At 35.7% G+C, this 13,960-nt stretch overlaps 1 protein-coding gene across 14 annotated transcripts in view; it reads right to left on the bottom strand.

Moving 5' to 3' along the window:
- Positions 1-13,960, bottom strand: part of SLC4A10 (solute carrier family 4 member 10) — a 329,883-nt gene that overhangs the window by 139,845 nt on the left and 176,078 nt on the right. For all 14 annotated transcript variants that reach the window (XM_032637995.1, XM_032637999.1, XM_032637996.1 and 11 more), the window contains one exon: positions 4,445-4,583. In XM_032637995.1, the coding sequence (XP_032493886.1) occupies positions 4,445-4,583 (139 nt within the window). The remainder of the gene's footprint in view (positions 1-4,444; positions 4,584-13,960) is intronic.

Raw genomic sequence — 13,960 nt, forward strand, 5'->3', positions numbered from 1 at the left:
CTTTGAGGATTAAGTTGATGATAATCTCCTCTACAATACTCATATTAGAAATCTACAAAATAAAATTCTTCTGCAAATTAGAGATAGATGAGTTCTATAGAATTTAACTCTTTCTGTTTATTTCATTCTCACTAATTTAGTTTAACTTTTCTAATAATTTTTATTCTCTGATTCTACCCAAAAAGGGAGTAAAGGAGTTACCATATCATCCAAAATGACAGTCTTGGGGGAAGTCATGAATTCTCAAGAGAAAACATCCTTTTTGGGTAGAGTTAAGGATATGGAGGGTGAAGGGGGAACATGGTTAGAGTGGGGGCTGGAGATTAACATATGTAATCATAAAGTACCTATTTCAAGAGGAAAGGGGTATTAAAATGTATCCGCACTTAGAGTTTATTGACATTAGCTGTTCTTAATTCATGTTATTTTCACATCTCACATTGCATTGAAAATTCCTGATGACTTGACCCTTTACCAATTTTAAATATCAAATACCTTCACATCATCAATAAAATTGTTTTGATGTAAAAATTTTTTCCACATTACCAAGTATGTATCAGAGGCCTAACTGCTATCCCTTTCTTTGCCTCTGATGAGCTCATTTGTGGGAAGCATTTTTAAAGGGCAACCACAGTGAGTCAAGCATGTTGTCTCCACGACTGCACAGCTGTGGTATCTTTGGGTATTTTTCTATTAATAACATTATATGTTATTTATAAGCAGGACATTGTAATTGTGTTGATTTCATTAGCTCTGTCATATGGCTTCCTCTAGGGTTTTTTAAAAGGGAACAGCTGTTTTTCACAAACATTTATTAAATAATTATTATTCAAAAATTTAGCTTCAAAACCTAAAACTTTGCTTAAGTTTTACTTGGCAACAACAGTGGGCATGAATTATTCAAGATGTGATATGTGGCAGGTGCAATGCGCTGATAAAATATCCTTTTTATTTCTATTATTAGGGTAGAAAATTATTAATCCCCCTGGAATACTAATCAAAAGAAAGAAGTACTTCAAATGGTTATGATTTATTAGAATTAAATTGTATTTGAAAAATCAGATGGAATCATGAATTAACTAAACTTAGTTTTGTTAGATGAACTAGGGCATCAAGAACAAAATTACTTCCACCACTTTAGAATCTACTCCATTTCCTTTTTTTTTTTTCTCGGTACGCGGGCCTCTCACTGTTGTGGCCTCTCCCGTTGCGGAGCACAGGCTCCGGACGCGCAGGCTCAGCGGTCATGGCTCACGGGCCCAGCCCCTCCGCGTCATGTGGGATCTTCCCGGACCGGGGCACGAACCCGCGTTCCCTGCATCGGCAGGCGGACTCTCAACCACGGCGCCACCAGGGAAGCCCCCTACTCCACTTCTAAGTCCTCAGTAAACATGTTCTGTTCTTCCCTGACGTGTTGTGTCTCAGCCAAAATTCATCTACTCTCCTCTTCAATGTCTGTTACTATTTTGATTGTTCATCAGATGTCTCCCGAACCTCAAATACCTGCACCGTGCATAAGGCTCCAGAAGCAGGGCTAAGAACACAGGTCCTATCTAACAACATTAGAGAATATTAATAAGTAACTGGGTCATCTCTCTCATTCTTTATAAATAAACAGCAACATATTTTGATGGCTTAGGATAAACATGTTGTTCAAGTTAATCCATTAGAGCATGATAAAATTCTACCTGCTCAATTGTGACAAGAAAAGAGTTAGATTCTAGCATTGCTCTGCTATCTCCTAGCTTGATGAGAGTGGGAAAGTTACAAGGAAGTTACTGCTTAAAAGGAATAGATCACCATTTGATCTGGAAGGTGAAAAATCACCAACCACTTTCATAATAAGGGAGTTACTCCTGTCAAAACGCATATTCCGATCTTACTTCTCAGCTCTGTTCTGAGGGATGAGAGTGAAGAAAGAAATATAAAAGAAATGCTTCCAAAAAGTACTTCTCAGCAATTGATTAAAGAGATTCTAACCAGAGCTGTATAGTCATCATAACCACCAGATCTCCTTCCTTCAAGTCAGCCAGGAACACCTGTTTCTTAACACCAGCTGAAGACGGATGCCTCTAGCCTTAAACAGGGAGGTTTGCACTTCAAATTCCTTATCAACAACTCTTTAATCATGAAAGAGCAAAACGTATAACACTAATTGGTGGAGAATATTATCATATATTGTTTTTCTGTCATCAAAGAAGATGAGCACACATATTATATCCTTGAAAATAATACTTGGTTTTTGATGCAGTTGGAAGAAAAAAATTAGGTAGATGGTTCTTAATCTCAAAATTTGCCAGGTCATATGAAAACTGTTTCAAATTTAGTTCTATATTTAAAATATTATAATAGCATCAGAAAGAATTTAATTTATGTAGTTTTTTCATTAAAAAAGGTAATTCACACAGAAAAACATACCACCAGTTTAAGGCATTAAAAAACAGAAGTAAAAAAATGAATGACTTGAAATAAAACAGGTAAAGGCAGTGAACAGTTAGTTCTCAGGAAAAAAATAAAAACATATGAAAAAATGTTCAATCTCACTAATAATTAGAGAAATACAAATTAAAGCACTGAGATTTATTTTGCATCTACAAAATTAGCCAAAATTTTTACAAGTTTGATGATTTTGTGTGGCAAAGGTTTGGGGGAAATAAGCATTCTCATACATTGTTGAGGGAAGTATAAATTACCAAAACATTTTATGAAGGCAATTTTGCAATATCTATAAAAGTAAAAAAAAGTTTGCTCTCTTTGACACATAAATTCCACCGCTAAAAATTCACCCTACATGAATACCTACAAAATAATCCCAAAATATATGTGTAAATGATTATTGCAGCAATGTTTACAGCAAAAAAAAACCCACAAAGCAATCTAAATCCCTATCAAGACTGGCTAAATAAATAAAAGTTCATCCATAACTAAATGTGATGCAGTCATTAAAGAGATTAAAAAGATTGAGTAATCTGTATTGATAATATGGAAAATGATCCAAATATATTAAATGAAAAAAGCAAGGCATGAACGCAGTATATAATACCTCTTATGTAAATATAAAAAGGGCATACATTTACATGCAGATCTAGGCATTAAAATTTTTATGAAAAGATGTACAAGAAGCAATTAATAGTGATTACCTTTGAGAAGTACTATGAACAAGAGTAGAGCAATGTTCTTGCTTTTTTACCTTTCTATGATTTTTGAATTTTAAATATCAGCAGTTAATTTTTTTAATGTTAACAGAGATGAACTAGGTGAAAGCCATTTTTATCTTCTTCTATTTACTTTTAGTATATTTTAAATAAAAGAGAGCTACAAAGACCACTTAAATTATATCAAACAAGAATTAACCAAGCCAGTATTAGTTATAATATTATCATGATTGAACATTTAATTCCACACTACCTCTGGCTAGAGTTAAGGCAATGATTAAATGCTAGACCTGAGACTCTATTCCTAAGGTCTACTGAATCTACATTTCAACAAGATCCCTGGTGATATGTATTCACATTAAAATTTCGGAAGCAGCAGGTAAAAGACAACCCTAGGCGTGCCCACAGTTCCTAGTGCACACCTGTATCACAGCATTCATTATACAGTACTTACAACTTTGTTTACTTATCTAAATCCCGCATTAGATGTGAGGTTGTTAAAAGCAAGATCTAAGGTGTTTTTTTCTTTTTTTCTTGTTTTTGGTGTGGCTTGTGGGATCTTAGTTCCTCAACCAGGGATTGAACTCGGGCTCTCGACAGTGAAAGCACAGTCCTAACCACTGGACTGCCAGGGAACTCCCTAAGACTTTTGTTGTTGTTGTTCTATATCCATTGCACCTGGCACACAATAGACCATAAATGTTTGTTAAATAAATGAGTAAATAAGTAAGAAAGGATGACAGCAATTCATCAATTACATGGCAATATGGAAATATTAATTACAAATGACAGAAAAAGTAATTTCTTAAAAATTATTTTTAAAAACCACTATGTTTAAATGTATATATATCCTAGAAACACATTACAAAATATTTTTACCCTCAACAAATAGTAAATAAATTCAGGACTCCAACTAAAGTCTCTTATGATGTTTGCCCTTTCTTTTAAAAAGTCCCGTATAATATCACCAGTTGGGGCACAACCTAGCAGTTGAAAAGACAGAAATAAATTACTGTTAGATATCTACTGTTTTCCTGATGACACGCAAATTATGCTACTGTTTAAGACTGCGTCTGCTGCTGGCTCTGCATCACTGTTTACTATAATTACAGCCTTCGGGTTTCATCCTGACCCATATCCCATTATAGGATATGCCCAGGCCAGATGAGCAATTTCAGAAAGCAGCAGCACTGATGGATGTTTGCAAAATTGTGGCATTAGATATCTCTCTTTCTAATAGCATGAAAGTTCTTTAGTATACCCTCATCCTTCAACAAAAAAATCCTCACCTGGCTGTTTCTCGCCATTCAGCATCCTCACCTTCACGCCAGCAAATCTCATCCAGTTCCGTAAAAAGGTCATGAGGAATGTGTTCCTCATCGTCATCCTCGGTTCCAAGAATAAACTGTACCCGCTGTGATGGGGTGTCTATGGAAATCAGAGACATGAACATGCATTATCATGACTTGGAGCTTGAAATGTCCCGGTCACCGCCTTCAACACCACTCCAAACTCACATCTCCCCTGCCCCCCACACTGCAGCATGCAGCTAGAGTAGACTTGGGAAATTAAGACTAAATTTGGCATTATATTAAGTCTAGTATAATGTGGGATCATAAATATGTAAAATGTAAATATGTAATGTATCTATATTATCAAAGATAAAATCAAATGTGATGATTATTTTGGATTACATATAACATCATGGAAACTATTTCTACATCTCTCTTATACACACACACATTTTCTTTCATCACATATGCTACATTTTATGGTAATATTCATAAGAGTAGACTATGATAAAATTCACTTATACTAAAACTGTGCTGAATATAATTCACCAAAGAACTCCCTTGTGATGCTTCTTTGTAGTCACAACCTTATCCCTCTCCTAACCCCTGGCAACCACTAATCTGGTCCCTATTGCTATAGTTTTGCCTTTTCCACAATGCCATATAAATGGAAACATACAATGTATAGTTTATTGAGACTGTTGTTATTCACTTATCATAATGCCTTTGAGATTTATCTGTGTCACTGAATGTATCAGTAATTCCTTCTTTTTATTGCTGAGTAATAGTCCATTGCAGGAATGTACCATAGTTTTCTTATCCATTCATTTACTGAAGGGTATTTAGTTTACAATTTTTTCAATTATGAATAGAAGTGCCATAAGTATTCTTGTACAGGTTTTTGTGTGAACCTAAGTTTTTATTCTCTAGGGCAAATACCTAGGAGTAGGATTGCTGGGTTACCTGGTAAATGTGTTATTCAATGAATACATTTGTGATGAAAATTATAAAACTTTATTGAATGATGTAAAAGTAGACCTAAATAAATGAGTAAGTTTATATTAATGGGAAAGCCCAATGGTGGAAAACCATCTTATAAATTCAATGTTATTCCAATAAAACATCTGGCACTTTCAAACATTTTTTAAAACACAAAAGAATGAGTAAATCAGTAACAAGCAACAGTGATTACTGAAATCTATAATATTAAATACTTTGTGAAAATAAACCAATTAATCAGTAACTTAAAGGGTTAGGCTATAATTAAGTCACGACTGAGGATTTCAGAAGTCAAAAGTGGAAAATACACATATTACATAAAACATAATATAGTGTCATACTTTCTGTTCAGTATATGTTTGTGATGGGGCCCTAGCCTCTGCCTATGTTATTAGCCTTACCTTCTGCCACTCTTACCCTTGCAATTCCATTCTGAGTACCTTAGCCTTCTTTCAGATTTTTAAAAATACCATGCTCCTTCCCACTTCAGGACCATCGCACATACTGTTTCCTCTAGATCTCCCATATATCTTTCAGCACCTACTTCACTGTAATATGCTTCAGCAAGCCTACCTAATCAGCCTCATGAAACACAAACACACATATAAGCGCACTCATATGCAATAATTAAGTCAGACACCTGTTATCTCAACTCATAGCACTTTATACTTCTCCTTGCTATACTTACCTCAATTGTCATTTAAAATTTACTGCTCAATAACAAACTAAATACTTTAAATAGAAAATTTTTCCAGCTGTCAGAATTAGTCTCTTAGAAGGAGATATGATCTAGTCCCTAAAGAAGAAATTATGCACGCAAAAATACTTTTCAAATTATAAAGCATTATATAAATATTATTAATGATGACTGATGCTGATGCTAGTGGTAGTGGGGATGGTTACAATGAAAATATAGGCCTGTCAAATAGAGAGGTTTAGAATTAAAGCGCGGAGAATGAGAAAATAACAGTGCCGTTAATTAAAAGAGGGTTGTAACATGGGTAAGCCTTGAAGGCACTAAGTGAAATAAGACAGCGAAAGGTAAATACTATATGACCTCACTTACATGTGGAATCTAAAAAAAAAGACAAGATGAAACAAAACAAAAACACCAAACTCATGGAAAAAGGGATCAGATTTGTGCTTACCAGCTTTGGCGGGGGAGGGGGGCGGGGAACTGGAGGAAAATGGTCAAAAGGTATAAACTTCCAGCTATAAGATAAGTAAGTACTAGGGCTGTAATGTACAACATAATGACTATAGTTAACACTGCTGTATGATATATAGGAAAGTTGTGAGTAGATCCTAAGAGTACTCATCTCAAGGAGACATTTTTTTCTTTTCTTTTTATTGTATCTATATGAGATGATGAATGTTAACTAAACCTATCATGGCAGTCATTTCACAACATATGTAAAGCAAACCATCATGCCATACACCTTAAACTTATACAGTGAGGTATGTCAATTATTTTTCAATGAAACTCGGGGGAAAAAAGGCTTGTCAGAATGAGGAGCCAGTATTGTAGGCTGAGAGCACAAGAGGCATCTTTTAGATATGCTGAGTTTCAGGTGATTATGGTTCAAACATATAAAGATGGTCACAGGAAAGGTGGATATTTGATTCTGGAAAAGACGACAGGGTCAGAGGTAAAGACATGGGTTGCATTTAACTAGAGAAGTCATTTGATTACAATGGATGAGGACTCAAAAATGAAAGAATAGAGAGAGAAGACTCAGCATCAGGGGAATAATAAGGTTTAAGATTTAGGATGAGGAAGAGTTAAAAAAAATCAGAAGAGGGGCTTCCCTGGTGGCGCAGTAGTTGAGAGTCCACCTGCCGATGCAGGGGACACGGGTTCGTGCCCCGGTCCTGGAAGATCCCACGTGCCGCGGAGCGGCTGGGCCCGTGAGCCATGGCCGCTGAGCCTGCGCGTCCGGAGCCTGTGCTCCGCAACGGGAGAGGCCACAACAGTGAGAGGCCCGCGTACCGCAAAAAAAAAAAAAAAAAAAATCAAAAGAGGATTAGGTAGATATGTAAAAGAATTTATACATTAAACAAATATATAATGAGCACCTTCCATTGGTCAGGTGAATTAGACAGATATAAACAGAAAAAAACCCTCTGCCCTTATAAAGGTTACATCTGATGAGAGAGTAGTACAACAGTGGTCAAGGTAGAAAAGGATTTCAAGAAGATTAAGAAGTCAATAATGTCAGATGCTGTAGAATCAATGAGGAGAACTAGGTGTAACAAGGTTTGGACAGCTTAATGTTCAATAGCACTGGAATGTCAAAGACCATATATTACTTTTACAATCAGAAAAAAAACAAATTATCAATATTTCTTTTGGAATACAGACCATATTTTCAACAAATGGTTAGTTAAAATCAAACTTACAAAGTTATCTGAGGAAAGCCACTAATAGAATCATAACTGGAAATAAGCAAGTTCCTTTGCAAACTTTCATCTTTTCATTGTTAGCTATGTTACTCGTACTGCTTTAATTACTCACATATTAATTAACCAGGGTCTTAAATACATTTTTCCTAATAATCAGCGAAAATACTCTCCTTTCTGTAGACCCTGTCCAAAAGTTCTCTATTTTTCAGGCCCTTTCTGGAGAATGGTCAAAAATATGTTGAGAAATATACTTCTTATAACAACAGAACAAGTATAATGACAGAAGTGAATTGGAAAATTCCCTTTTACATATATGATCTTACTGTCATGAAAACCACAGGCTTCATACACAATGACATTTAGATCAAGAAAGCAGATTCACTAGATGTTTACCATTTTGCATTTCTGAATTATAGGTGCTTTTCTTCTTTATCCTTGTTATATTTCAGATAAATCAATATTTAGATTATCTTCTGAAATCATGAAATGATGACAAGTTTAATGGTTCTGTTCCAAATTCATGTCTCCAGTCTCTTTGCAGCTCAGTATTATTTTCCATCTTCATTTGAACTTTAAAATTTTGCTCATATTATTTGAATGTCCTATGTAATCTATTTGTTTGGATTCCTATATTTTAATTCATTTTATAATTGAAATAATATATTTGTTATTAATGCTAATTAGTTCATTTTGTTATGGATTGATAAAAGGAACATTTCAGCTGAAGCATCAAGAACCAACAGGTATTTCTCTCCAAAGGGGACGTGAGACTACATGCAGAACTTACAAACTATGTTCCTAAAAATCTAGTTATTTAACTCTAACTCTTTACCCATGCTAAGGCTGTAATAAGATCATAAGTTGAAAATAGCAGACACATTCTGGAAAGAATTTCTTCAAAGAAAGCTGTAATGTGAGTCCTAAATTTCCTTAATTCCTTACAAAAGGCTGCCTGCCTCTCCCTCAAGACAACTGAGTAGTGCTCTAGGGCATCATGAATTGAACATGTCTCCCCACAGTGGACTGGGGTATGATTCCTCCCTGAGAAACAAAGTCTGCCTAGCTGCTGATGGCTGAGATTGCTGCTGTGAATAACATGCACTCCAGAATTCACCAGGGCAATGAGTGTGTGCATGTTTTCTGTGAATCATATATGAGCTGCACCTATGAGACAGAAAGCGTCGGAGAGAAGCAGAGAGACAGAGAGACAGAGAGAATATGCAAGATAGAGAGAATGTGGAATGTGGGGTCATCTTAGATGCTGTCCAAGAGGCTGCCATGGAGCAATTACAAGACTTTAGCAGGGGGAATCTATCACTATAGCCGAATATCTGGGGGATAAGGAAGAATAAGTAATAAGGCAGAAAAGAGCGCAGGTAAAAGAAAATGAGTCAATTTAAATTCTTGCTAAGCCTAGAGAGTATGACATCAGCTTGTAAGACTACCAGCTAAGTAACAGCTTTCCTGCCCCATTCCACTTAGTTCTTTTCATTTCCTATGCTCCAGATCTGAATGGATCAGAAACTAGAGTTAGAAAGATGATGGAGCATCTGGAAGAAGTAGAAGTTCAAGGTAGGAGGGGAAAAAAGCAACTACATTCTCTGTTCTCAACCGAAGCACACCTGGGCAAGAGAGGGAGGCAAAAGGCCTTACAGTTAAAGCAAGTTCAAAGTTTTCACTATTATATGAGACTAAATATTTTAATTACTTATTAGAGGACTTCAAGTTACCTACGAGTGACTAGAAAGGCTGGAGAACCCATCAGAGTTTTCATTCAGGAGCAGAATAACAATTAGATCCACTGAGTAACTACAAAGGGATGGTACAAGCCAGAATAGAGTTACTTTATAATTAAATCCCACAAGTAGTGTTCAGTCAATATAAAAGTTATAAGAATCCTAGAAATGATCATAGTTCTTTCATATTCATAAATGAGTCCTTCAAACTCAAAACTAACAACCTGATCAAAAAATGGGCCAAAGATTTTAACAGGCAACTCACCAAAGAAGATATACAGATGACAAATAAGCATATGAAAAGATGCTCCACATCATATATTACCAGGGAAATGCAGATTAAAACAATGAGATACCATTATGCACCTATTAAAATGCCCCAAATCCAGAACACTAACCACACCAAATGCTGGCAAGGATGTGAAACAACAGGAACACTCTTTCACTGCTGTTGGGAATGCAAAATGGTATAACTCCTTTGGAAGACAGCTTAGCAGTCTCTTACAAAACTAAACATACTTTTACTGTATGGTAGAGCATTGCACTTCTTGGTATTTACCAAAAGGAGTTGAAACTTATGCCCACCAAAAGACCCTGCACACAGATGTTTATAGCAGCTTTGTTCATAGTTGCCAAAACTTGGAAGAAGCCAAGATGTTCTTCAGTAGGTGAATGGATAAATCTATTATGATTCACACAGACAATAAAATATTATTCAATGCTAAAAAGAAATGAGACAGTAAGCCATGAAAAGACATGGAGAAATCTTAAATGTGTATTAGTAAGTGAAGGGAGCTGATCTAAAAAGGCTACATACTGTATGATTTCAACTATATGAAATTCTGGAGAACTATGGAAAGAGTAAAAACATCAGTAGTTGCTGGGGGTGGTAGTGGAATGAATAGGCTGAGAACAAAGGATTTTAAATACTGTGTATGATATTATAATGACAGATATATGTCATTATACATTTGTCCAAACCCATAGAACATACAACACCAAGAGTGAGCCCTAAGGTAAACTATGGTTTTGTGCATGATTATGATGTGCCCATGTAAGTTCATCCTTGAAAAAAGAATGTACCATTCTGAGTGATGTTAATAATGGGGGTGGCTATACCTGTGTGGAGCCAAGGAGTATATGGGAAACCTCTGTACCTTCCTGTCGATTTTCATGTAAACCTAAAACTGCTCTAAAAAATAAAGGCTTTTTTTTTAAACATCTTTATTGGAGTATAATTGCTTTACAATGGTGTGTTAGTTTCTGCTGTATAACGAAGTGAATCAGCTATACGTATACATATATCCCCATATCCCCTTCCTCTTGCGTCTCTCTCCCATCCTCCCTATCCTATCCCTCTAGGTGGTCACAAAGCACCGAGCTGATCTCCCTGTGCTATGAGGCTGCTTCCCACTAGCTATCTATTTTACATTTGGTAGTGTATGTATGTCCATGCCACCCTCTCACTTTGTCCCAGCTTACCCTTCTACCTCCCTGTGTCCTCAAGTCCATTCTCTACATCTGCATCTTTATTCCTGTCCTGCCCCTAGGTTCTTCAGAACCATTTTTCTTAGATTCCATATATATGTGTTAGCATACAGTATTTGTTTTTCTCCTTCTGACTTACTTCACTCTGTATGACAGTCTCTAGGTCCATCCACCTCACTACAAATAACTCAATTTGATTTCTTTTTATGGCTGAGTGATATTCCATTGTATATATGTGCCACATCTTCTTTATCCATTCATCTGTCAATGGACACTTAGGTTGCTTCAGTGGCCTGCCTATTGTAAACAGAGTTGCAGTGAACATTGTGGTACATGACTCTTTTTGAATTATGGTTTTCTCAGGGTATATGCCCAGTAGTAGCATTGCTGGGTCATATGGTAGTTCTATTTTTAGTTTTTTAAGGAACATCCATATGGTTCTCCATAGTGGCTGTATCAATTTGCATTCCTACCAACAGTGCAAGAGGGTTCCCTCAAACACCAGCATTTCTTGTTTGCAGATTTTTTGATGATGGCCATTCTGACCAGTGTGAGGTAATACCTCATTGTAGTTTTGATTTGCATTTCTCTAATGATTAGTGATGTTGAGCATCCTTTCATGCGTTTGTTGGCAATCTGTATATCTTCTTTGGAGAAATGTCTATTTAGGTCTTCTGCCCATTTTGGGATTGGGTTGTTTGTTTTTTAGATATTGAGCTGCATAAACTGCTTGTATATTTTGGAGATTAATCCTTTTGTCAGTTGCTTCATTTGCAAATATTTTCTCCCATTCTGAGGGCTGTCTTTTCATCTTGTTTATGATTTCTTTTGCTGTGTAAAAGCTTTAAAGTTTCATTAGGTCCCATTTGTTTATTTTTGGTTTTATTTCCATTTCTCTAAGAGGTGGGTGGAAAAGGCTCTTGCTGTGATTTATGTTATAGAATGTTCTGCCTATGTTTTCCCCTACAAGGTTTATAGTGTCTGGCCTTACATTTAGGTCTTTAATCCATTTTGAGTTTATTCTTGTGTATGGTGTTAGGGAGTGTTCTAATTTCATTATTTTACATGTAGCTGTCCAGTTTTCCCAGCACCACTTACTGAAGAGGTTGTCTTTTCTCCATTGTATACTCTTGCCTCCTTTATCAAAGATAAGGTGGCCACATGTGCGTGGGTTTATCTCTGGGCCAAAAAATAAAGTCTTAAAATACAGGGCATCCCAGTTTTTAAATTGTTTAATTGTTCCCACCAATGTACAGCACTATATCTTATATATGATTACATATATTCAAGAAATTATAAGAAAGGAAAAAGAAATTACTTTTATATAGCATATTTGCTGCAGGCATTAGTAAAGCATTTCCTTTTTAGAATGTTAATATATGAGATATGGTTTATTGCCAAATATTTTAAGAAATTTGTCAAACTAAATTTTATAGCAAAACGAATAAGAATTGAGTCAATAGCCAAGTCTCCTGCTTAACAACCTCTTCAAAAGAATATGCCAATTTCCTGATGTAACATGAATGTTGATTTTGAAATGAGACTGATGGATTTCCATAAATATCAAATATACTTAAGGAAATCACAGTGCAGCATATACATTTATGATTTAATTTATCTGAAATAAGAAGCTAGTATTATATTTTTCCTAAAAGTATACTATCTGGGTTATAGTAATATATACTAAATCCAATCACATCAGAGTCAAATGAAATGCTTCTTGACAGCCTGTTACCTCTGTGGTTGGTTCTTCTGGACCAAAAAAAAAAAAAAAATTAAAAAATAAATAAAGTCAGTGCTTCAAACAGCCATAAAAAAGAGCATAAGTTGTAATTTTAGAGTTACACTAAGAAATCAATTAAATTTTTCTATTAGACCTACCCAGTGTGACCAGACATAGAAGTTTTGTGTTTCTAACTACTCACTCACTTCTCAGAAACCAAATCCCAGAGTAGCCATGCCTCAACACTGGTATTGTTTCTCATTCTTTTTTTTTTTTTTTTTTTTTTTTTGCAGTACGCGGTTTTCTCACTGTTGTGGCCTCTCCCGTTGCGGAGCACAGGCTCCGGACGCGCAGGCCCAGCAGCCACAGCTCACGGGCCCAGCCGCTCCGCGGCACGTGGGATCCTCCCGGATCAGGGCACGAACCCGCGTCCCCTGCATCGGCAGGCGGACTCTCAACCACTGCACCACCAGGGAAGCCCGTGTTTCTCATTCTTTTGAAACAATTTCTCTCATCACTGTTTTCAATGACTTATTTCAGTTTACTCTGCATCAGTAATCTGGGTATCTATAACACTTCCCATGCATCCAACTCCCCAAACTCAAGTACTATGTGCAGGAAGCTTGCATTTAAGACTTATTAGTATTTCCCCTAATAAAGCATGAGGATCACTAATCACAACATAGTCATTAAATAAACATAAGGAAATAAGACCCTCATAGTTACGAATAAAGAGGATTTGAAAGTCTGAGGTAGGGCATCATATGTTTAAAAGACTTCTCGAAGACACAATGATAACAGCATAGGAAATAATAATTTGTTAACGTAGGATAATCTATTCATGAACAAGAGGTATTGTATTTGGGTTTTAAACAACATATGACTCCATGTATCTGGCTTTTCATTCTTTAGAGTAGAAATGATTTTATAGGTATTAGGTTATGCTCACAAAAGTCTTTTTATGATCATCCCATCAACATACTTTTAATGTCTTAAAGAGAGGCTCAGATTATGTTTCAATACAGCAAATATTCAAAATGTGTTATTCAATGACTTTTTAAATATCTATGCAACTTAAAATTGTATGACATAAATCATGTAAATTATAGTAATATCACAATCAGAAAGAATTTTTCTAAGCATAAATATTTCTCCTATTTTGAT

Source organism: Phocoena sinus, chromosome 7 (assembly GCF_008692025.1).
Source record: "Phocoena sinus isolate mPhoSin1 chromosome 7, mPhoSin1.pri, whole genome shotgun sequence".
Taxonomy (NCBI): Eukaryota; Metazoa; Chordata; class Mammalia; order Artiodactyla; family Phocoenidae; genus Phocoena; species Phocoena sinus.